Source organism: Choloepus didactylus, chromosome 4, assembly GCF_015220235.1.
Source record: "Choloepus didactylus isolate mChoDid1 chromosome 4, mChoDid1.pri, whole genome shotgun sequence".
In the NCBI taxonomy this organism is placed as follows: Eukaryota; Metazoa; Chordata; class Mammalia; order Pilosa; family Megalonychidae; genus Choloepus; species Choloepus didactylus.
Window position 1 is genome coordinate 5,534,962 of NC_051310.1, and position 15,095 is coordinate 5,550,056.

Here is a 15,095-nt window from a genome sequence, read left to right on the forward strand (position 1 = left end):
GAACATAATCTTAAGTTTAACATTTTATATTAAGAAGATTGATAGGTAATAAAAGGAAAGTAAGTTAACTACATGCATGCTAGAATTGTTTTGGAAAACACTGCTAGGGACTAATGCTGCGTGGTCCAGTAGAAATTTCCGTGGAGCTGGAAGTGGACACTGCGCACCTGAAATGTGGCGAGTGTGGATGAGGAACAGAATTTTAAATTTCATGCGATTTTCATTAATTTAAATTTAAATAGCCATCTGTGGCTAATGGGCAGCAGGGGTCTGACACCTTCAGAGCTACTAGGTGCTTTGGCATCACCACGAGGCAGAAACAGCACCAGGTCAGAACTGACATTTATAGGCTGCAGGTGTCTGAAACCATTTCCCTTAGAGGCATGTTGAACCTCATTTTTAAAAGGAAACGAACAAATGAGGAAGGAAAATCTAACATCCTCAAACTAATAGAGCACTTTCTTCCCTAGACTTCGGCTTCCAGGCTTGTTCTCTCACTCCCCCAGGCGGTGAAAACTAGGGCGACAAACTGGATTTGGGAAGCACCCCTCAGTGCAGTGGTCACGCTCACACCTGTCCAAAAGCTGGGCACCAGGGGTCTCTGCTCAACACACAGACTGAAATGGGAAATGTGAGACAAACAGAACGAGGTGCCAAGCTAGGCACGACAGTGCCCTGCCCGCTGACAGGTCCCCAGCATTCAAGAAAACCTCGGTGACTTTTTTTTATCACTGAGACATCTCATCACGCACTTTCCCTGACTTAGGAAAGCCAGCCGTCTTCCCTGGAGGCCCAGCGCCTTGACTAGCACCTGGGGGTCCGGGGACACCTTCGTGCGCAGGGCCGAGGCCAGAGCTCTGCAGCTGTGAGAAGGGCACGCTTTATTTTTTTTATTATTTTTTGTGGGTTTTAATTCAATTTTATTGAGATATATTCACACACCATGCAGTCATATCATACAAAGAGTACATTCAGTTGTTCACAGTACCATTATATAGCTGTGCGTTCAATCATCAAAATTAATTTTTGAACATTTTCATTACCACGCACACAAAAATAATAAGAATAAAAATTAAAGTGAAAAAGAACAACTAAAGTAAAAAAGAACGCTGGGTGCCTTTTTTTTTTTTGCCCCCATTTTTCTACTCATCCATCCATACACTGGACAAAGTGGAGTGTTGTCCACATGGCTCTCCCAATCACATTGTCACCCCTCATAAGCTACATTTTTATACAATTGTCTTCCAGATTCATGGGTTCTGGGCTGTAGTTTGCTAGTTTCAGGTATTTACTGCTAGCTATTCCCATTCATTAGAACCTAAAAAGGGTCGTCTATATTGTGCGTAAGAGTGCCCGCCAGAGTGACCTCTCGGCTCCTTTTGGAATCTCTCGGAGGAGGGCACGCTTTAATCAGTGTGCTCTGCATGGCTTCCATGACCAGGAAACTGCAGATTATTTCATCCAAGTCACTTGATGAACCCGTCCTAGAATTATGCATCATGCAGTGGAGCTTTACAGAAGACTGAGAGGTGCCTGCTCCTTCTCAGGAGGTAAGGCCCCACCCGCTTCCTGGGACTCCAAGATGCCTGTGTGTGCTTGGCTGCCTCGAACTGTCACTTCCCTCCCCCAGGGCAGGTGGCTTGTCACCGGAAATGTGGGAAACGCACTCTCTCTTGCGCCACCACCTCGGCCACCGAGGCCTGATGGGTGGAGGCCACGTTTCTTCCAGGAGCACTCACCATTCAGAAGCAGCGAGTGCTCCCATGCACCAACCACCAGCTACAGCCAATGCCTAGGTTTTTATGAGTTGGGACTATTTATTCTTTTTCTTCTCCCCAGTGCCTGCCCATAACAAGAGATGCTCAAGGTACACACATGTAAATTAGGGTCTACCGATAAACATTCCCCCAAAGAAATTTAAATTAAGAAATAGAAAGCACCAAAGAGCAACGGAAACCGCATAGTTAAATGCTTCAATTAAAATAAGATCTTATGAAACTGTAGTTTTTACCACTGACCTCTGATGGTAAATATGTAAAAGCAAATTTAAAACAAAAACAAGATACTCCTCTTAAAACTTTCACAAGGCATTAGAAAAAGACCTATGCACCTTAATTTTCTGCTTTAGTATAATGCTTTTATTAAATTAAATCACACTGAAAGAAAAAATCTTTATGAAAATTCCCTTAAAAGGATCAAAAAAGTGATAAAGAAATCAGCCTGTTAACAAAAGAGATTTTTTTTGCTAATGTAGAGTATCAGAAAAATCAGAATAGATTTGGAGTTCTCCTTCTTCCTAAGCACTTATAAAATCCTCCAATGAAATCCTCTTAGACTCCAGGTCCTAACTACCAGGAAAGAAGAATAAAGCTAAACTGTTGTCCTCGAGGACTTACCAGGAAGACAAATCACTGGTAAATAACTGTTGTCCAATGTGGAATAAATGACATTTGGTATTGCAAATAATTGCTACCCAAAATCAAAAGATGGAAAAAATATGGCCCAAGATGCTGGGAATAAGCTTCCCTTAAGTTCAGAATAAGTGAACTTGAGTTGGAGCCAACAAATGAACGGATTCAGCTGGGCAGGAACGAGGACAGGAAAAGCATTCTAAAACAGTGGCTTTCAGAGTGTGGTCTGGGGAGCCCGGGGGAGGTCCTACAGACCCTTTCAGGAAAGATCCAAGAGGTCAAATCTGTATTCAAGATGACGCTAAGGCATTACTTGCCTTTCAGTCATTCCATGGAGGGATACACAGGCTACACAACATGTGATATCACAACAGATCACGTGCAGAAGCAGACACGAGAATCTACCGCTCTCTTCAATTAAGCCAGACGTTAAAGAGAATTGAAGAAATGTAAAACAATTCCACTCTTCTGTGAATTTTTAAAAAATAGCTATTTTTCATAAAAACACATTATAGTAATAGTGTGTTTTATCATTAGATAAACTAAAAAATACTTTCAAACTTCAGTTTTAATTTCTAATACAAAAATACGAGCAGCTATAAACCACATTAAAAGCTCTTCAGTCCTCAATCATGTTTAAGAGAGCAGCGGGGTCCTGAGCCCTGAATGTGCTACCCTCAGCCGCCCGGGCACCAGGCCTCATCTGCAAGCAAGTGGACGCACTCGGCAGAGGGGACTTTTCAGAGCAGAGGTTCTCAACCCAGGCGATTCTGTCCTGCGGGAGACATCTGTGGCTGACACAAATGGATGGGTTGGGGTGCTACTGGCAGCCAGTGGGTAGAGGCTCTGAACACCCCACAAAGCCCAGGATGGCCCCCCGCCACACAGAAGTCAACGGTGCCAGGGTGAGAGACCCTGGTGGGCAGTGGCTCTCCCACCAGGCACCCGCAGGATCCACCAAGCAGCAGCTCCAGCCCAGCTCGGGGGTGGGAGCCAGAGACGGGGAAGGGCAAGGCAGAGCAGAGCTCGAGGGCCGAAGGTCCACACCAAGCAAACTCCTGCTGAGTGGCTACCTCTCCCACATACAGGGCCACCTCTCCCACACGCCCAGCCATCTCTCCCACACATCTGGGCCACCTCTCCCACACACCTGGGCCGCCTTTCCCACACGCCTGGCCACCTCTCCCACACGCCCGGCCACCTCTGCCACACACTGACCACCTCTCCCACATGCCTGGTCACCTCTCCCACACACCGACCACCTCTGCCACACGCCCGGGCTCTACACAAAGATGACAAGATGGCACAGAGGGGAGGGGGAGTGACTCAAGCCAGCAATCAGCAGCAGGAAGCACCATTTTCTACATAATCACATATTAATTGCAAAACAATATTCTTTTGGCGCTCTCCGAGGTCTAGGGAGTCCAGTTTAGGGTGGCATGGATAGAAGTTGAGAAGGAAGAGTGGAAAAGGTGGCATGGAAGGGCACCAAAGAAAGCCACGGACCCAGAATTCTGCAAGAGACCGTGGCTTTGATCTTTTGGGGGCAGGGGAGTCGTGGACTCTCCTCTGAGATGGCGAGAGCCACGGCTGCTCTCCCCCAGAGACAAAATGAGTTTCACTGCCCTCCTTTTCAACTTGTTTGGGTTAAAACTTCTGCGGCAGACAATGAATCGGAAGTCAAAAATGTTTTGGAAATAGCTATTTTTTCATAAAACGTGTTATTTATGGTAACATGTAATAGGTGTGTTATCATTAGATGAATTAACATTGTGTAAATTTCACTTTTAATTTCCAGAAAATTACTGCACTCTCCAGCACCCAAGCAACTTTACTTAAGTCTCAATCTCCGTCTCTCTGAAATACAAAGCGGTGGTGGCAGCAGACAGCAAAGGGACAGTCATAAAAACCAAAGAGTTCTCATTAAAGGAAGAAGGGATCGAAAATTAGCTAACAAGCTGGAAAGGGGCTCGCTCGGCCTCTGTGCAGCTATAGATATTATGTAAGAGTTGCTGTAGAGACTTTCAAACAAAAACTAAGCTGAAGGGACGTGACCAGAAACAATACCCAAATGACCTCTAATAAAGTGTTTAAAGCAAAACACTTCACAAAAAGCATTCGGACTTTTTAAAACATACTCTGGAAACAGTACACAAGTCAAAAAACAAAACAAAACAAAACACCACCACCCATACCAGGGTGAGATCCTACAAAACTGACTTCAGAAACCTCAGAACAAGTTAGCAATGATTCTATACATCCATAAAACATGCTTAGTCATATATTCACATACTTGAACGTTACCCTGAGAACAGCTGCTCAAAACCGAGTCTCCTCTTGTCAATCACATCATTTTCCAGCCTCAAGTTGCCCAGGAGCCCACCAACGGCTCGGCCCCTAATGGCGTGCTGGGACACAGACCAGCAGACAGGAATGAGCAGATACGTTTATTTCCAGAACATATGTGGATAAGCAAGAAGCAAAATTTAAGCTTTCTATTTGAGAGGAAAAAAAAGAAAAATGTACCAATACACTTCAGTCAAGTCACAGAAATTTCTGGAAAAAGGTAAAGGTCACATGGTATCAGTTATAACCTTTAACCATAATTTGTGACACTGAAAGATATAATCTGCCATACATACTCTTGCCGGGAAACTTCCTTCAGGAGGGCTCACACCTAATCTATCCCACATAGTTAAAAATGGCCAAACCTGAACTTCACCAAGTTGTTTTAGAGATGAGGCAACAAGGTCACAGAAGTTAAGAGACCTGCGCGTGGTGACATCACTTACAGCAAAGCAGTGATCGGCATTTTTCTTTTCTAACCACCAGACTCAAATACTTTCCACTACACCACTCAATGTTTCAGTATCCTCTCATCTGGGGCTTCAGCTTCCTTACAAAAAAACCCACACAGCCAGATGCCCTAGTAACCAAGAAGAGTTCTGCCATGTCAGCCAGCTGCTCCCTGGTGCGCTGAGAGCCTGGGCCATCCTCATACTTGTTCTAGTGTAGAAAATCAACTCTCAGGTCAAATTCTTTAACCTTTTCTCTAGTAGGGTGATTTCCTGAGCTTCTGGCTACTCTGCCCTGCACAGACCCGTGTTCCCCACTTTTTTCAAGGCTCTGAAGCCCCAAACATGGTCACTGTTCTAACGGAGGTGAGTTCACAGACTAATCTGAGCCACTGCCGATTGTGAAGGTGAGGTAGTATGAAAAAGATACGAAAAAGCAGCATGGGAATATCAAACCTATTTGAATTGTTCAGGTTGAAATATGCAAATTAAGAGTAACACTGAGAGACAGGAAAGAAAAAACTGCAATGACAGTTTAATTCACCAGTGCGAGGCAATCCTGTTTGGTAAGTGGGTGGAACTAGAAGTGAAGAAGCAAGATGAAGACAAAATGGTGGTGGTGGTGGTGGGGCAACAATAAGAGTAGGGGTCAATTCAACTGAAGCGCCTCTGTTGTATTCCTGCAAAATTAATTTACACATGGTCTGCCAAGTGCCATGCTTAATATGCCTCTGGTTTCCTTATGAGGAAGTAGTACAGGGCCTGACATTTCAGTAATTTTCAGTGGTAATTTCAAGCTCTGTAGCTCCAGCTCTTAGACAGTAGCACTAGAGAAAATACAAAAAGACAAGTGGGGCATCACATTCAGACACTGCAGGTCACAGCCACTGAGTCTCATGCAACTCACAGGACAAGACCCAATCACCTTAAAACACACATGCTGGATATAGTAATGTGATCAGTATCTTCCTGAACTACTGAAGGCATTTTGAGGGTCAAATCCAACATTACCCTTCTCTGTAACCATGTTCTATCCACTAAAACAGGCATAAATGAAACCTACACACCGAAATTCCTTTGTACCCCAAAGAGCAAGAGAAGAGGGCTACGTTAGCAAGAAACATTTCAGGAGCATTTGGAAGTCTTAGCAGTTGTGATGCAAGGCCCACAAACAAGACACACCCCTAATGAGCGACTAAATTTCACCAAAATCAATATAGTCAAAAGGTTTAACATGGAAGCAAGCAAGCCAAATGCAAGATGTGACTGTCTGCAGTAAGGACAGGTAGGGGCAGACTGGTAGAAATAATCTCTAACTAATGACAGTTAAGAAATCTTTTCATATCTGCTTTCTTGCTTTTGGGAGGGCAACAGATTTGCTGGAATAAACCAACTGCTGAAAAGGAGGGAGGCTTAGGAAACACAGAAAGCCAGGGGGAAGATTACCTGGGGCTACAAAATGTCTGCTGCAGATAATCACTGGATAACTGTATTTTCCCAAACAGAATTCACTCATCCAAATTTGGCCTGCAGGAACGGGTCTGACACCTACAAATTAATGTCATTTGTGACAAGACCAGGGACATCGACGATCCAGCTCTGGAAAATTACAACATTAAATTAAGCAGCTTCTCTCTGCTACCATCTGACTTAAGAGGGTTCCACTGCCTGGACCTTTAGCCCCACCTGCTCTTTAGAGTTCAGGGATGGTGAGTCACAAGGAAGAAAAGGCAAAGGTTAAGTGGTGATGGTGCAAGTCCTCTCAAGGCACAACTGTGTCAAGGACGGTCAACAACCCCACCAGGTAGACACACTTTTCAATGAGCACTCCAGCAGTTCCTTGATTGAGTGCAAAGTCAAGAAGCAAAAAAAGTAAGAGTTGGCCAATGCAGAGAGGGAGACAGACAGAGACAGACAGACAGAAAAGAGAAAGTGAAGGATGCAGATTGTACAAAAACACCAAAACTAGATAAAGCAAAAAACAGCAGTATTAGGGAAATAGGTGCAGAGACCAGACATCAAAAGATAAATGGGCCTAGCCCAGGCCACCTTCCCTAGCAGCGGCTGAGATTGCCCAAAGGAAAACAAGAGATGTGGAGATAGAGAATGAGCCACTGAAAGAGGGACCAGGCGGCTTGGAAAGGAAGAAAGAGAAAGGAGGAACCTAAGGCCAAAGGAACATGAATTCAAGCCCCCAAGACCAGTCTACATAGCGGAGTTCCTAAGTTTGAGAGGGGCAGTGAATGAACTTAAAAAAAAAAAAAAAAAACAGCTCCACAGATAATCACACCTTTCATAAAAACATTAATATTTTTCCCAAGTGGAATAATAAATACCTAAATAGATAAAATCAAATGATATGAAAGATGCCACACACACAAAAATCTCATACACAGAAACATTCTAGAAGACCCTGAGTTTTATCACCTTAAGTTTTTCCATCCACATTTAGAATGTGTTCTTGAAAAACAGAATGCAAATATTTGAGAACAGTTACCTCCGATTCTACCGTGTCTTGTCCTTCTCGCGAACTTTTTCCACTTTTCCCCGCTTTTGGTGAATCCTGGGAAACATCAAGCAAAGTCGATTAGGCTTCTCCATTTCTGTTAAACATCGGACAAACCAAACGCAGTTCTGAAACTGATTTATGCAATTTCACTAGGGCTGCTGATAGCTTTAATCAATATCAACAAAGTCGACATCCCGTTGCTTAAGAGATACTCAAGCACATCTCCCCCTCCCCACCCCACCGAAATCCAGACCCTCTTCGTGCTCCTTACCTGTCTTTGGGGTTGAAAACTTTAAGCAGGAAAAAGGTAAACCCGATTTTACACAGCGTTCTCGGCATTTCCAACGTCGACATCACACCCTTTCCTTCCCTCCCACCCTGCGAGCGGGTGATCCGGCAGCGCCACGGACCTGCACCTGAGGCAGGAGCATCCCCGCCCCCGGCCGCCAAATGCAAACGCAGCTCACACGCACTCGGCCGCCCCCCGGGCGTCCCTCTGGGGAGCCCCAAATTCCTTTCCAGCACCAGGCGGGGGCTGTCCCCGCTTCCCCTGTCCCCACGCGGCCACAGCCCCGCGCCCCCGAAGCCCCTGCCCCCCGCAGGTGCGAGGCCGGGCCAGCCCCTCGGCGGCCGCACCTGCCCCCCAGCGCACCCCGGACCCCAGCCCGCCCCGGGCCCCCGGCGCACCCCGGGCCCGCCTCCCTCCGCGCCCGGCCCCGCGGCCGCCGCCGGCCCAGACGCTCCTCAGGGAGCCCCGCGGCCCGGGCAGTTTCCCCCGCCGCCCCCCCGCGCGGCCCAGCCCCCGCCCCGCCCCGGCCCCCCGGCCCGGCACTCACTTTCTCCTTCTTGCTTTTATTCGGCATGGCTGGAGCGGGCCGCCCCCGCCGCCGCCGGCCCCCCGCCGCAGCAGCGCCCCCGCCGCCGCCGCCGCCGCCGCCGCCGCCGCCCGGGGACTGAGTCGCTCGCTCGCCCTCGCTTCCCCTTTCCCGGCTCCCAGAAGCTGCGGCGGCCGCGGCGGCCGCGGTGGCGGCGGCAGCAGCGGCAGCGGCGGCGGCGGCGTCTCCTCGCCCCTCCCCCGGCCCGCCGCCCCGCCCCGCCCCCGGCCCCGCCCCGCTCAACGGCGCCCCGCCATTGGCCGAGGCGCCCTCACGTGCCCCTAACGCTCTCCGCTCCTCCCCGCCCCCGCCGCGCCGGGCCTCGCGTGGGTCCCAGAGCCGCGGGGTTGGGGCGCGTGAAGCTGCGGGAGGCCGGGCCGACAGAGCCGGGCGAAAGTGAGGGGTGAGAAAGGCGAAGGGGAAATGTGTGGGGGCAACTGCGGCAGCCCGCGGGGCGCGCACGGCGATCCCTCGCCTCTCTCGGTCATCGCCGCGGCTCCCGCCGAACTCGAACGGGCGCTGGCGCACGACGATGGCCACCGAGGCCCCCCGGCCGCGCGAACGGCGGTTTCACAGGACCCAGCCGGGGCCCGCTCGCCTCGGCCCCGCCCCCTCGGTCTTGGTCACGCCCCCGCTCGCCTTGGCCCCGCCCGCCTCGGCCCCGCCCGCCTCGCCTTGGCCACGCCCCCAGGCCCGGCAGATCCTGGCACCAGCTGCACGAGTGGGATATTGTTTTAAATTTGGCTGGAGCTTAATAAGCCACGTGAGGAAACCTCTGCATTATGACCAGGAGTCACCGGGTTTTCTCGACGTGTTTATATCTCTGGGGAAATGAGTTTTGCAAGAAAGAAACAACTTCTGAATCCTCTCGTGCCGCAGCGGCGGGAACGCAGGAGGGAGCAGACGCCGGGAGGCGACGGGTCGCGCGCGCCCTGGGGCCTCGGCAGCTGCGTGCTCACTGAGCGGCGCTTCGCAGTCGCTCGCTCTCTCGCCCCCAGTTTTCGCTCTTGAAGGTTGCAAGGCGAAGCATTTTCAGTTGCTCTGTGCTGCTCCGCGATGGGAAAGCGAAAACGCAGAAAAAAAAAATCTGAAGTAAAGAGTGCCGTGGGAGGCCCTGCGAGCAAGTTCCCGCCTGCGGGTGTCTGGACGCGCGCCCCTGGGCGAGCCGGGCAACCTGAAGCTGTTCGCGCGGAAGAAACGGCTTTTGATTAGTCCTTTAAGCGTTTTAGGGTATCCCAAACGAGTTTTAAGAGATGGTGCCCCTTTTTAGTAACATCTCGTCTTTACAACGAAAGCATCCCGATTGAGGCTCTGCTACGCCGTGCCGAGGACCTGAACTTTCTCAGATCAACTGGTGTGGGGGCGGGGGCGCCGAAGGGTTTTAAATGGGGACGTGGCATGCTATCATTTGCCTTTTAGAAGAAATCTATGGCACGAGTGTGGAGGAGGGATGGGGTGGGGGCAAAGAAGGCGGGAGGCGAGGGGAGCACCCGCACTTAGCTGGGGTCTGCGGTCCGGGGGCGCGCGGCGCGACACCTCTGCGGCGGGAGGGAGATCTGCTCCCGGGGCCGGGAGGGGGGAGCCAGAGCCCCTGTGCTTCGGGCTGGGGCACACGGTGAGTGAGGAAGGGGGAGCGTGCAGCGCAAGTGTGCGACGGAACATGCTGCTTTCCAGCTGGGTTTGAGCTGTCCATATCGTGCTGGTAGAGGTGTCCAGGCTGGGGACTGGAAAAGAGATCTGACATTCCGGATAGAAGTCTAGCTGCATGTTGTTAAGTATTTATCAGGTCAACCTTGAGATTGAGAGAGAGTATAGATAGCAGGAAAAGTCATTACCACTCAGTGACCTTGAAACCATGGAAACAGACCTGCTCAATGCAACCGCGTGACACAGTGGACCTCGCTGGCCATTGGACAGGTGTTCACTTGTCCACATTAGAGAGGGCTGCTCCCTAGGCAGCACCAGCTGACAGATAGCTGCTGAAGGGTCACAGAGGACACTGGGTGTGGGCAGTGCACTGGGTGCGGGGTTTTATAGGAGTCTGAACATAGACATAGCTCTTGCTCAAAATGAGCTGTCCCACAGGATAAAGAGATTTTGTGTGTGTGTGTGTGTGTGTGTGTGTGTGTGTGTGTGTGCGCACTCATGGCGGGGACTTGTTTATGTCTGTGCACCTGTGCTCTTGTGTGTATGTGCACCCTCATGTGGGAACACTCGTGTCTGGTGGCTCTTCTGTGTGTCTGTGGACCCACTTGTGTGTATGTGTGGGCACTTATGTGTATCTGAGTGTGCATGTACTTGTGTGTGCATCTGCATGCCTTTGTGTGTAGGTGGAGGGCACTCGTGTGCATGCATGCATGTGTGCACATGTGTTCATATGTATATGTGTGTATCATGCGCTTGTATGTGTATGCATGTGTATGCACTTTATGTGTCTGTGTCTGCACACTCATGTACATGCATATATGCCGGAACTTGCCGGAAAAGAGGTGTTGATAAATAGCGGCCATATGTTCAAGTGCTGAATTTGAGTTCTGGTCCATTCTTTGGGGTGTTTGGTTCTCACAGGGAGGAAGCAGATAGCACAGTCAAAAGAGGTTACATGGAAATACATTAGTGAAGAGCCTGTGTACAGAGGCGTGCGAGGTCAGATGGACTGACAAGGGGGCTAGTGGCCACAGGAAAGTCCCTTCTCCACATTCATGGGGACACCAGAGGGAACGGAGCTGCTGGACCTGGCAGGAGCCAGAGCCACTGTCAGACCCCAGGGCAGGAACTTATTTCCGAATAAGGTCCCACTCAGAGCACCAGGCTGAGGACGTGCACCTGCCTCTTTGGAGGACACAGTTCAACCCATAGAGTCACCGTCTTGAAATTCTGAATATTTTTGGAATAAGGGCCCCATGTGTCCATTTTGCACTGGACCCCACACATCACACAGTGGTCCCGTGTCCGGTACTGGTAGGAACTGCGGTGGTGGTGGAGGACGTCGTCGTTGCCATCCTCGTCCCACCTGGCCCCGGCCCATCCTGCTCTACCTCTCCCTTCTGGGCCCTGCCTTTGCCGCCCTGGGAGCCACAGTGTGAGGACACCCAGGCATTGAACGCTGGGTGCCAGGGGCTCCTGCAGCCTTGTGGCCATTTGCCAGATTCAGGGCAGTGCTGCCTCTTTTCCTGGGGCTCCCGGGGTCTCAGGCAGAGTTTCTGGAAGAAGCGTTTCTGATGTTTACTTTCCTTGGAGCAGGAGCAGGAGGCCCTGGGAACATGTCAGAATCCCAAGGTGACTGTGGCTTATACTAAAGCTAGGCCTCCCGCTTAATGCAAAACAGAAGTCCTTATAGCCACCCGCCAGACGGTCGTCAGTGTCAGTGGTACAGGGGAGTGCCTGGCACTTGATTAGTAGGAGCTCAGAGAACACCGTGACAGTAGCAGTAAAATCAGTGGCCATGTAATCAACAGTGTGTGCGTGTGCACGTGTATCAGTGACTTACATTGGAAACAAGATAAAAATATTAAAAGCAAGTTATATTTTAATTCAACAAAGTCATTCTGCAAGCATCTCCATCAGCTGTTTCTCCTTCAACTTCTTATTTGGAAATACTTCCCAGTTTACAAAATGTAGTAAAAATAAAAATAGGAAAAACACCCACCCTTTATTCAGATTTACCTGTTGTTAACATTTTATTCCATTTGCTTTATCACTTTCTTTCTCTCTCCATCTATCTGTCTATCCATACATCCATCCATCTATCTAGGATTGAATCACTATCCATCCAAGATTGAATCTCACACACACACACACACCCTGACATGTTCAGATCTTAATCTGCATTCCTAGGCATGAGAGCCCATCTGTAAGTGGGACCTCTGAAGATGTTGCTATCAGTTAAGGTGTGGACTTTTCTGTGACTAGGATCTTCACAAGATCCTATTTAAACAACCAAACTGAATCAGGGTGGGCCTCAATCCATATGACTGAAATCCTTTTAAGCAAAGAAAATTGGACACAGTGGGCATTGAAAGCCAGAAGTCAGAGAAAGCTCCAGGAGGAGGCCAGGGAGACAGATGGCATGGGACAGAGGCAGAGACACGAGCCAAGGAACCTGAAGACTGTGGCAGGCGAGCACCAGGACGCTGCAGCCCGCAGGAGAAAGCACGGCCTGCCCAGAGCTCGGTGTTGGCCTCCCGGCCTCCAAGACCGTGAGACACTAACCTCCTGCTGGTAAAGCCAGCCCCTCGTGTGGTATTTTTCATAGCAGCCCTGGCAAACCAAGACACTAACTAGCTACGAAATTTTTTCCTCAGCCATTTCAGAGGAAGTTGCATATATTATGGTCCTTCTTCCTAAATACTTCAGTCTGTGTTTCCCAAGACTAGGGATATTCTCTTTTATAACCACAGTACACGAATTTGCTTCGATACAGTACTTTAATCTTTCACCCATGTTCCAATTTTGTCAGTTGATCTAAAATTAACTTTTATAACATTTCCCCTTCCAGTTTAGGATCCAATCTCAAGTCAGGTATTGCATTTAATTGTCATGATTTCTACAGCCTCTGTCTTATGACATTGGACATTTTTTAAGACAACGGTCCCCCTCTCCACCCCCCACCTTTTTAATAGAACAACCCTCACTGTCTGGTGTTTCCTCTGATGAGATGTGTCCTTGCACCTTTCTCAGGACAACACGTCTGGAGTCATGCAATGTCCATCATCTTTTTTTCATGATGACTCCAGATGTCGGCCTGAGTCAAAATTATGAAGCAAAAGGAGGGTTTTTTGAGTGGCCCTTGTCTCCCAGGTTTTCACCATTTGCACATCACCTTTCCTACCTGCGTAGCCTTAAAACCTGATAATAAGAAGGACTCGTAACACATTCACACTAAGATGGAAATCCCTCTCTCCATCTCTTCCCCGTTTCATTCTATATTAGCTCTGTCCCAAGTACACGTACTGTGCTGTTCAGGATTCTTCAGTTCCAAATAACAGGAACTACCCTGCTTTAGTTTCCTAAGACAAATGTCCTACGATGGGTTGGCTAAAACAACAGAAATTTATTGGATCACAGTTTGAGGCTCGAAGTCCCAAATCAGGGTATCAGCAAGATGATGCTCTCTCCCGACTGTGGCGTTCTGGGCTGGCTGCGGCCACCCTCAGTCCTGGGTTTCTCCATCACTTGGCAGTGCACATAGAGAGGACCTCTTTCTCCTCCAGGCTCCCCTGACCTCCTGCTTCTTCCCTCAGCTTTCTCTCTCTGTGTCTGAATTTCATTCTGCTTATAAAGGACTCCAGTAATCTGGATTAAAACCCAACTTGATTCATTTGGGCCACACCTTAACTGAAGCCACATCTTCAGGAGATCCTATTTACAATGGGTCCACACCCACCAGAATGTGGACGAAGTCCAAGAACATGTCCAAACTGGGGTGCACGATTCAATCCACCACACACCCCAAGCTAACCTGAGTTAGTTTACACTTTAAGTTTTAAAATGGAGATTTATTGGTAGGGCTACGGAGGATGCAAACAACCAGGCTTTGCAAAGGACGGAAGTGAGGGCAGATCCCATATTCCCATGGTAGGGCGTCTGGGAGTCTTCTTGGAACGTTGCTCTCTGAAGGACTCAGCCCCAGTTCCTCCAAGCTGCATCCTCCAGCCTGGGGTTCAGGTTCTCTAGAAAGCTTGAGAGTGAGGGGAATGGGCACCATGACTGACAGCCCCCAGCCCCCCGCATTACACAGACATGGGAAGGAACAGGTCCCCAAATGAAGAGATGCTGGACAATCAAAGAGCAGCATCTACCCGGTGCATGGACTCTACCATCTTCTTGGCCCTTTGAATCCTAGTTATTTCAGCCCTTGTGAGGGTACCAAGGTGTCTTTGCTTTGTCAATGCATGAGGACCAGTGTCCTCTATGGCACATGCTGTGTTCTCACAGATGTTCTGGGCCACCTCGTCCTGCAGCCATGGCTTCGTAAGTAATACAGCGTTTTGTAAATAAGGGGAGGCAGCCCATGGTCACGTCCTGGTGCGAGAGGCTGTGCCGAACCAACCTGAACTAAGAATTATGGAGAGAAGGTGGCAGAAAGCTGGAAAAGGAGGGAGAACTGAGGAGCTGGAGAGCACATGGCAGGCCCCATTCAAGCCGAAGTTAGGAAGCAACAGAAGGTAAGAGGAAAGGTAGAGACTGGGGCAAGGGACGTGCCCATAGAGAGACTGAAAAAAAAGCCAGATGTATTGGAGATAGTCACAGCTGCTAAGGCCCCAAAACTGGCTTAAATGTCACCTGCCCTCTAGCTCCTGGTTCCCAGCGGCTGAGCCCTGTTACAGCCTCCGACCTTGACATTGGCTTCCCCGGGACTCGGTCCTCTGAGTACCCTTGAAATGAACACTCTTCTCAGGCTAGTCCCGCTGAGCTTCTCCCTGGCAGCCAGAAGGCCTAATGGCAGATGGCATCGATGGCCCCATCCTTCATGCAGACGTCTGCGTCCGTGCCCTTTGTCTTG

The 15,095-nt window shown here is 49.5% G+C and overlaps 1 protein-coding gene across 6 annotated transcripts in view; it reads right to left on the bottom strand.

Annotated features, from left to right (window-relative positions):
• PPP2R5C (protein phosphatase 2 regulatory subunit B'gamma) overlaps positions 1-8,707 on the bottom strand; it is a 157,409-nt gene extending 148,702 nt beyond the window's left edge. The window contains exons 1-3 of one of the 6 annotated variants that reach the window (XM_037831843.1): positions 8,643-8,707; positions 8,552-8,608; positions 7,704-7,769 (exon numbers count right to left, since the gene is read on the bottom strand). In XM_037831843.1, the coding sequence (XP_037687771.1) occupies positions 7,704-7,769; positions 8,552-8,578 (93 nt within the window). In that variant the 5' untranslated portion in view covers positions 8,579-8,608; positions 8,643-8,707. Of the gene's footprint in view, positions 1-7,703; positions 7,770-8,551; positions 8,609-8,642 lie in introns of those variants that run through there. The other 5 variants (XM_037831845.1, XM_037831848.1, XM_037831849.1 and 2 more) reach the window with 5 other exon arrangements.
• Positions 8,708-15,095: the final 6,388 nt, after the last annotated feature.